The 8,608-nt window shown below is 52.4% G+C and overlaps 1 protein-coding gene across 6 annotated transcripts; it reads right to left on the reverse strand.

Moving 5' to 3' along the window:
- Positions 1-464: 464 nt before the first annotated feature.
- Positions 465-7,694, reverse strand: SMUG1 (single-strand-selective monofunctional uracil-DNA glycosylase 1). 6 transcript variants are annotated; one of them, XM_055584821.1, is made up of 5 exons: positions 7,620-7,645; positions 6,606-6,685; positions 5,546-5,788; positions 3,788-4,089; positions 465-2,785 (listed from the first exon to the last, which is right to left on the reverse strand). In XM_055584821.1, the coding sequence occupies exons 4-5, from the start codon at positions 4,076-4,078 to the stop codon at positions 2,258-2,260; spliced, it is 819 nt and encodes a 272-aa protein (XP_055440796.1). In that variant the 5' UTR covers positions 4,079-4,089; positions 5,546-5,788; positions 6,606-6,685; positions 7,620-7,645; the 3' UTR covers positions 465-2,257. The 6 variants fall into 6 exon arrangements, with proteins under 6 accessions (XP_055440796.1, XP_055440779.1, XP_055440803.1 ...); XM_055584804.1 differs by lacking the exon at positions 5,546-5,788 and having other exon boundaries at positions 7,620-7,659; XM_055584828.1 differs by having other exon boundaries at positions 5,546-5,708; positions 6,606-7,659.
- Positions 7,695-8,608: the final 914 nt, after the last annotated feature.

Genomic DNA, 8,608 nt, shown 5'->3' on the forward strand with positions numbered 1-8,608 from the left:
GACTACCTTAGCTAAATATATAAGGGAACAATGGCTTCGATCTCCACGCAATCACTTCAGTGCCTGAGCCAGTGCTCTGCAACATGGGGCAATAACTGCCTAGCACCATTGCACTGACAACAGAAAGAGGAAAGGAGCCCGAGGCACATGGGGTGCAACATCGTGATTATTTTAAAAATATTAATATGGCTGTGCTGGGTCTTGGTTGCAGCATGTGGGATCTAGTCCCCTGGCCAGGGATTGAAACTGAGACCTCTTGGAATTCTGATGCCAACCACCTGCAGTCAGTCAGGTTTAAGAGCAAAGTGCCCAACAAGACTGCCCTCGCCGCAGATGTCAACTTCAGGTTCAGGGGTCATCAGGTCACCTGCACTGCTGACTGGCTATGAATTCAGGGGTTCCTACACTCCCCTCAGGCTCAATAATTTGCTAAAATGACACAGAACTCAGGAAAGCACTCCACATATTATTCCAGTTTTTATTATAAAGGATACAAATCAGGATGAGCCAAATGAAGACACATAATGCAAGATCTGGGAGGGTCCCAAAGTGATTTCACATCCCTTCTCCCTTGGAATCAGGACATACCACCCTCCTGACATATCCATGTGTTCACGAGTCAGGAAGTTCACCAAAGTCTCTCTGTCCAGAGTCTTTATAGGGTTTCATTATGAAGGCAGAACTGATTGAAATCATTAACCTCGTGGTTGAGTTCAATTTCCAGCCCCGCCTCCCCTCCCTGGGGGTCAGGCTGATATCACCTGTCTCGAAGTCCCCACCCTCGGATCACATGGTTGGTCTTCGGGGCACGGTCAGCCCTCCTGAGTCAAATTTCAGCAAAAGCTCATGTGTAGTCTGAGGGTCCCACCACAAATGACAAAACTCCTGGCATTTGGGAAATGCTGAGGACCTAGAGGCTCCCTCTCAACAACCAAGAGTGGAGGCCACTCAATTTATTTATTATATAATGGGGAGGACACATATTAAAAATCTTGAGATCTGGAGATGGTCTATACCAGGAGCTAGAGTCCAGTCATGTGTTCCTTATTAAAGTGGTCTCTGCTCCTGACTGTATGCACTTTCCCAGCCCTTACTACAGGGGCAGACATGCGGCAGAGGTAAGAAATGAGTTAGCTGGAAACACCAGGCTCCCATCCACCTATCAAAGTGCCCCAAATAGCAAACTAACCACTCGACGGGCCTCTAACAGAGATCCTGCAGCTCTGGCAAGGTAATTAGAGACTTCATACCATTACCCAGCCACCCAAGAGAACCTTTTGCAAACAGGAAGAGGTAAGAGGGAAAATATAAACTACCACCTTCCAGCCCTGACGTGCAGGAGGGAAAAAAGGGCCAACACAAAAGGGTTTAGGAGCTTTTAATGCTTAGCCTGAAAAATCACAGGCTGGGTTTTCCATAAAGTCACTGGTCCATCTCTGGGGAAAGACCTTGCCCGTCACTCAGGATACGGGTGGAGGCCCAGACCGCCACCCCTCCCCTCACCCCGGTCTTCAGGGCAGAGGGGCTTGCTGTGTAGTGTAGTGTGTCCCCAGCCAGGAGGCAGAGAAGCCAGAAAAGGTGTAGTGAGCACCTGCATGCCAGGCACTATGCAAGGCACTTTAAAGTGTTATCTCAGTTAATCCCCACACAAGCCCGGTGAGGCAGGGACCCCATTTTATAGATGAGGAAGGATCCTGAGGCTTGGAGAAGTCAATCCGCTTGTCCAAAATCACAAAGTTCACAAGTCTCAGGGCTGGGATGGAAATCCAGGTCTTCTGGCCTTTCCCACGCTGCCACACTGAACTCCCCCTGACCCACCCTCAGCCTCTCATCAGAGGTTCACTTTTAGCAGCCACGACCCACGCTTTGTCCCAGTGCCTGTGGGGAGACGGGTGAGCTGCAGGAAGCCATTCTAGGAGGACAGGTGGGGATCCTGGTGGGACCTTTTCTCTAAAACAGCAAATAGGACCTCAGAAGTCACTGTTGGGGTCTCTGCAGAAGAGAGGCTCCAGGGAAGCAGTGAGGTAGAGCGGCTCAACAGATGTTGGTTCTCTGTGGAGTTGGGTACCACAGATGGAAGGAAGGTGAAGTGAGCAGGAATCAGGTGGGCAAGCAGGAGCAATGTCAAAATGGCAGGTCCCCCAAACTGCGGAGCCCAGGGGGACCTTGTGGCTCCAGTCCAAGAGGTGTGTGGTCATCCGCTGGCCCAGAAGGACCCGGAGGCCTTGAACATGTCCTGTGCCAGCCGCAGGGGTGCTCAGCTGGTCAACAGCGGCAGTAGGCCCAGCTCGTTCAGTCTCTCCTTGGCCACTGCCTCCCAGCCCTTGTTGGCCTGTGGGCTGCGAGGGGAGGGGTGCAGGAGCCCCTCCACCTGGACCTCGGGCATCAAACTTGCCAGAGCCCGCCGTGCCCGCTGCTCAGCCAGGCGGCCCACGCCCACCACCAGCCGCACCCCCAGCAGCTGCACCTGCCGGCACAGGGCCGTGTCACACACCCCCAGGAGCTGCTCGCGCTGCTTGGCCGGCAGCTCAGCGGGGGTGATGTTGCGCCCGCTGGGAGCCAGAAGGAGCAGTGGACACAGGTTGTGGACGAAACAGTGACGGAAGAAGACCTCAGGCTGTCCACAGAGGTTCCGGAAAAAGCCCCAGAACCGGGCACCGCTCACCTCGGACTGAGGGCACTCCAGTCCCAGCACTGGTCGCTTGGGGTGCTCCTGGGGAGGGGTCCGCACAGGCCCCCCAAGGCCCAACCAGTCCCGGACTACACTCACTTCCCCAAAGGGCACCTGTGAGGAGAGACACACGAGGGCTTCGAACTGGAGACCTGACGCCTGGGGTCTGGACCAAGCAACCCCTTTCCACCTTCCAGAAGGATCTGTCTCCCACTGCCCCCACCCCCACCCCAAGCCGGAAACTAGGATTCCTGGCCCTTGTCTGAGCCTGTCCGTGTTTCTCCAGTTTTTCATGTGGTCTATGGTCCAGAAGAATCTATTTGTTTGCCTCTACCCCAACTAGCCTTTGGGACCAGCCACAATAGACATGAGGGGATATCTGGCCCGACACAGCGAGTGATGGTTAACGGGGACGGACAGATGGCCTGGGACAGAAAGGCGGCCAGGGTGAGAGGAGACACAAGGACAGGGCTGACCGCTGCTGCCTGGGTGCCCTCTCAGCCCCAAGCCTCGAGCTGTCATTTCCATTGATCATCATTGATCACCTTTCAGCCCCCAGTTGGGGTCAATAAAAGCGATTGAGCCTCCTGCCCTGAAGCCTCTTCCCCTCCCCCATCTGCCGAGTACCCCCACGGAGGGGCAGTCACTCATCCGGAGGTCTGAGAGGGAAGCAGGCAGGCCCTGCAGCCTGCTCTCTTCCAACCTCTCATTGGCTAAGAAACAGAACCCGGGCTGCCAGAATGCCCTGCCTCTCTTCCCTGACCACCCCTGTCAACCAGTCTCCCCTGAGGAGCCCTGGTCCCTCTCCTGACCCCAATAACACTCTAGGGAGAGGGGAGATCCGGCAACGCAAGGTAAGGATGGGGCTGGCGGAAGGAAGGGCTCTCAGAGGCAATTAGTGGACCGCTCACAAGGGAAACGGAACTACCATTAATGTGCTTGGTTAACTACAGGCAGCGAGGCCGGGAGAGTGTCTGAGACCACAGGAGCCAGGGTATGAGGATGGGGTTGGGGGGTGCACCCACACGTGTCCCCTGTCATGCACATACTCCTCCACAGCACATGCAGCCAAGCGTCCACCCTGGACCCTCCCACTCCACCCCACAAGCTCTTTACCCCCGTCTGGGCCATGCCAAAGGGTCCTGGGTTCATGCCCAAGAAGAGCACTTGCTTGGGGCCCTGGCAGTAGCGGGTCACGTAGCTGCGATGTGGCTCCCACGCATATTCCACAGGGTTGTAGACGATGCCCACGAGCTCCGAAAACTGCAGCTGCCTCAGCTCATCATTAAGCCGAAGCTCTTCCTGCAGGAAGCCCTCGGCCAGGCTTCGAGGGGAGGGCTGGGGCTCCATCAGGGCACCTGCAGGCTGGAGGTGGGGCCCCGATGGGAAAGGCTGGGGCACAGCCATGCCACTGTCACCTGGAAAACAGATGGACAGAGGCCCCAACAGCCCCAGCTGTCGAGTGGGAGGGGTCCAGGCTGAGCAGGGCCCTTACAACCATTTCCTGGGCTCAGAAGACACTGTGTCAGTTAGCCCTCAAGCTCTAGGCAGGTCTTCACTCAGCCCAGTTCCTGGTAATGAAGGGCCTTTCCTCTCCTGGATTCAAGTACTCTTCCTCTTCATAAATCACCCATTGAGCATAGCCCGTAACCACCAGTCATCCCCCACTCCAAACCCCATTCCCACCAGGCATAGGTTTAGGGTCACTAGCTCCTAGGCCATGCCAAGGTTTTCAGTGAATATTTAGATGGCAAACTTTCAGCACTTTTACTGTCATCCTTAATAAAACAAGCCCATCCAGGATGGGCTGTGTTCTGGAAACCAACGTGCTGAAGGATGGGCTGCAGGTGCACAGCCACAGCGCAGAGACTAATTACAGAGCTGATTTCAATAGATGCCAGGTGGTGAGCAACGCTCTGTGCCAGGTACCCCTCAATGATGCATATAACAACCGCACGAGGTGGGCATTACTGCTCCCATGTTACAGGTGAGAAAACTGAGGCTTAGCGAGATGAAGCAACTCACCGAGGGTCACTCACTCAGCAAGTATGCAGCTGGAATCTGAACCAAATCATCTCACACAAGGCTTTGCTTTCCACCACCCACACCCATCTTGCTTGAGATGGTTTGATCAGCCACCTTGCTAATAATTCTAGAGCCCCCCCAACCCCAACCCAGCTTTTTGCCCACGTTGAAGAATCTTCAGTGGTGAGTGAGACAATTAGCAGACTCAGACTAGACTCCTACAAGCTATGTAACTATGGCCAGAGCTTCAGGTCTCCTCATCCAAATACTAAGAAAAATAATATCCACTTAAAAACACTGGAGACCCATGTGGTTCAGTGGTAAAGAATCTGCCTGCAATGCAGGAGACATGGTTTCAACCCCTGGGTCAGGAATATCCCTTGGAAAAGGAAATGGCAACCCACTCCAGTATTCTTGCCTGGAGAATCCCATGGATAGAGGAGCCTGGCGGGCTACGGTCCATGGGGTCACAAGAGTTGGACACGACTGGGTGACTAAACAGCAAAACTTAAAAATATTACTGTAACAAATGGAATAAGATGTGTAAATGGTGGTCGGGGGAGCAAAGTGGGAAATGGAAGAGGACAAGAAAGAGAGAATGGGGAAGAGGCAGAGGGAGCACCCCAGCTAGCTTTGTAACCCACAAAGGCCACTCCTTCCAATCTTCCTTCTCATCACTCCCATGTGAATGCAGAGGCCCAAACCGATTGATCATTCCATTCACACTTTCAAAATGCCTTTCCTATCCAAAGTCCCAAAACCTAACACATGCTATTTCCACAAATTCACAGACTCCTTGACTGAAGCAGGACTGACTCCCCCATCCCCACACACACATTTGAGTCATACCTGCCCTTCCAGATGAAGCTCAAATTCTCCCTCTGGGAAAGCTGTCCCTCTTCAGGACGCCGCAGCATTTGCTGTAGCTTCCCAGCCCTACCCAACCCAAGTAGGTCTGGAGTGGGGCTTGGGAATCTGTATTTAAACAAGCTTCCTCAAGAGATTCCGAGGGCTGGTGATGGCGGAGAACCACTGCATGTCACCATGGTTAGTGGCATCTTCATGAATTCACACCTTGCCTCCTAGACTAGACTTGAGGCAGATCAGAGAGGAAGCCCTGTTTCATTTTCCTCCATATCTCCAAGGTCCCAGCTTTTATCTGACAGTTAACTGTGTCCATCTCATCTTTTTTCAATGCTGTTTAAAACTACCTTCTGGGAGTTCCGTGGTGGCCTAGTGGTTAGGATTCCTGCTGTGGACCGGGTTCAATCCCTGATTAGGGAACTGAGATCTTGCAAGCCACGCGGCGCAGCCAATATAAATAAGTGAAAACAAAACTACCTTCTACCAAAGAGCCTTTCCTGACAGACTCCTCTCCACTTCTACACCCTGAGTTGACTCAAGGCCCAGCTGCCCGTTTTGCACTCTGCTTGCTTCTGAGAGCTTGCCAGGCTCTGGGCACGTCACATCTGGGCCTCCCACAGGGCAGGGATCATGGTTCTTCTCCCTCTCAACCCCATATGCAGGTCAAGAGTAACCTCTTCCCCCAGATGGGATCACAAGGTTGACACAACAGCTTGATCCATCAACCTGTTCTCTGACCCTAGCCCTGGGAAAGTGGGAAAGAGAGAGGAAAAAAATATCCTAACTATGCTCCAATATAATATAAAAATTTAAAAAGTCAGGACTAAACTTAGGAAATCCTTCCCTAGACTGCTCTCAGAACTCTTTAACTGATCTGTCCGGGTGGCTACCTGGGCCAGCTAGACTCAAACAAAGGCTGAGAAGGGCGCTGTGGAGAACTCATTGTCTCTGGGGCCCTCCTTTGCATCTCCCCATACAGTGCCAGCATTAGCAGACTGCCTGCTCCAAGTCTGGCATCTCTCTCAGGTCTTAAGGTTGAGCCTACCTTTGATCTTTAGGGACCCATCCTGAAGACAGCAAGGCCAGGGATACACCGAAGAGTGACAAGGCCTTATTTTCAATGTTCTAGAATCAGAAGGCAAGAGCTACAGGCTTGTGTGTCAACTGACTCTAATTCTAGTCCCGGTTTCATCTCTAAGGTTCTCTTAAGCAAGTCATTTAACTGTCTTCTCTATGAGATGAAAATCAAAATTACCATCCAACCTACCACCAGCTGTTAACTCATCCCCCCGCCCCCCAATATTTATGAGTCTCTTACATGATAGGCATTGTGGTAGTCTTTTGGTGGGGAAGAAATCCAAAATGAATAAACGACTCATAAACGACTGTGACATGGCAGATAAACAACTGTAATACACTGTGACATACTGTGATTCCAGTTTTAATGCCCTGAACAAAACACCATGGAAGCCCAAAGGAGAAACCAGGAAGTTCTATGTAAAGTCACCCACGGACAGACATCAAGAAATGTCTGTTTCTGAAATCACTGATAAATTACAGTGTCACATTAAGCACAAGTGGAGGGTGATCAACCGATAAGTCTGGCCACCTAGGCTCTCTGGCACTAAACTCAGTAAGGGCAGAAGGAATCGAAGACACTGTCCACTCCCGTGTCCCTTGGGGGCACTTTAGGAATCCACATGGACAATCAGCAAATCCTTAAAACCAATAATGATAACAATAATACTAATAGAGCATGGGCTCAGAAGTTTCCAACACTTCATCTCTCCTCCTAGTTCGAGGAGGGTGCTGACAAGTAAGGATCCACAAGAAACCTCCACGTCCGCCCGCGGGCTCCGCCCGACGGGAAAGCCTCGTCTCAGCAGGTCTCCGGGGCGGTTCCATAGGCTCGGCTCTCTCTGCGCCGGGCGAGCCCCTGACGGAGAGAGGGGGCCCGAAACACAGACATTTCCACTCCCCACCTGTCACCTCCGGCTAGCCCGGGGAGCCCCTAGCCCGCCCCCCAGCGCCCCAGGTTCCCAGACTCCTACTTCCTCACCTGGTCCAGAGCCCCATCCGGCTTCCGGTTCCTTCCCCCAAGCCCCGCCGGGCGCGGAGGACTGTGGGAGTTGTAGTCCACTTTGTTTAGGGAAAGAGATTGGCATAGCTGAGGCCACTTCCGCCGGAAATACTCAAATTCCCGGAAAGTGTGCTAAGTTCGCAATAAGTAACTCTGGGGGTTGTAGTTTATTCTTTACACCAGGGCTAAATCCAGACGACTTGAGAAGTGAGAAGCTAAGCTCTGAAAGGACCTTGAAGATCCTGGGCTCTAGCTGTAAAAGGCATCACCTCTCCAAAAGTTCATACACTTTTCCCAAAGGGATTGTGAATCGAGGAGCTTCAACTATCTGCTGTCTCTTAACTCACCTGAGGGTATTAACAATGGCTACAGACTATTTCTAGCCCTCCTGCTGCTCCAGATATAAGAGACCTCTCCTATGCAGCCCTCCAAGGACTGTATGTAGAACACCCACGAAAGCACTTCTGGCATCTCTAGCTAAACTCCTTAGTAATAACTTTGAGACTCTTCCATTCCTCATTACTATCCAAGCCCCTGTCTCCACAGTTTTACCATTTCACTTCTCTCCCTCCTCGGCCCTGCTGTCTACCCAGCCCTATTACCTTCCATCCTTCGCAGTCCTACCTCTGGAATACTCTGTCCAGGACACCTTTCTTGACAAATTCTAAGGCTGCATCTAAGAGTTCACTCACTCCCACCTTCCCAACCCAATACTAATGTCCAAAGCTGCCCCACTCCTAGATTTGTTCTTGTCCTGTGGCTGGATCTGTGTCTGTGTCCTGACTATAATATTGTCATTAGACTGGAAACCCCATGAGGTCAGTTATCTGGTAGATTCTTCCCATCCCCACCCCCTGAACACCCCAGCACAGCTATGCTGGAGACCAGAGGAAAGCAGTCTCCCTGCAGGTGGAAACCAACGAATCCCAGAAGAGGAAGAAGTGAGAGAGCAAGGATGCGACCCCCTT

Source organism: Bubalus kerabau, chromosome 1, assembly GCF_029407905.1.
Source record: "Bubalus kerabau isolate K-KA32 ecotype Philippines breed swamp buffalo chromosome 1, PCC_UOA_SB_1v2, whole genome shotgun sequence".
NCBI classification, from domain to species: Eukaryota; Metazoa; Chordata; class Mammalia; order Artiodactyla; family Bovidae; genus Bubalus; species Bubalus kerabau.

Bases quoted from the DNA above. Each gene is read 5' to 3' on its own strand.
- SMUG1 (XM_055584804.1), bottom strand. The intron at 4,090-6,605 runs GTAGGCTCAACC...TCTGTTTTCCAG, and splicing joins TGGGTCCCTAAAGATCAAAG to GTGACAGTGGCATGGCTGTG. The intron at 2,786-3,787 runs GTAAAGAGCTTG...CTCTCCTCACAG, and splicing joins TTGGCATGGCCCAGACGGGG to GTGCCCTTTGGGGAAGTGAG.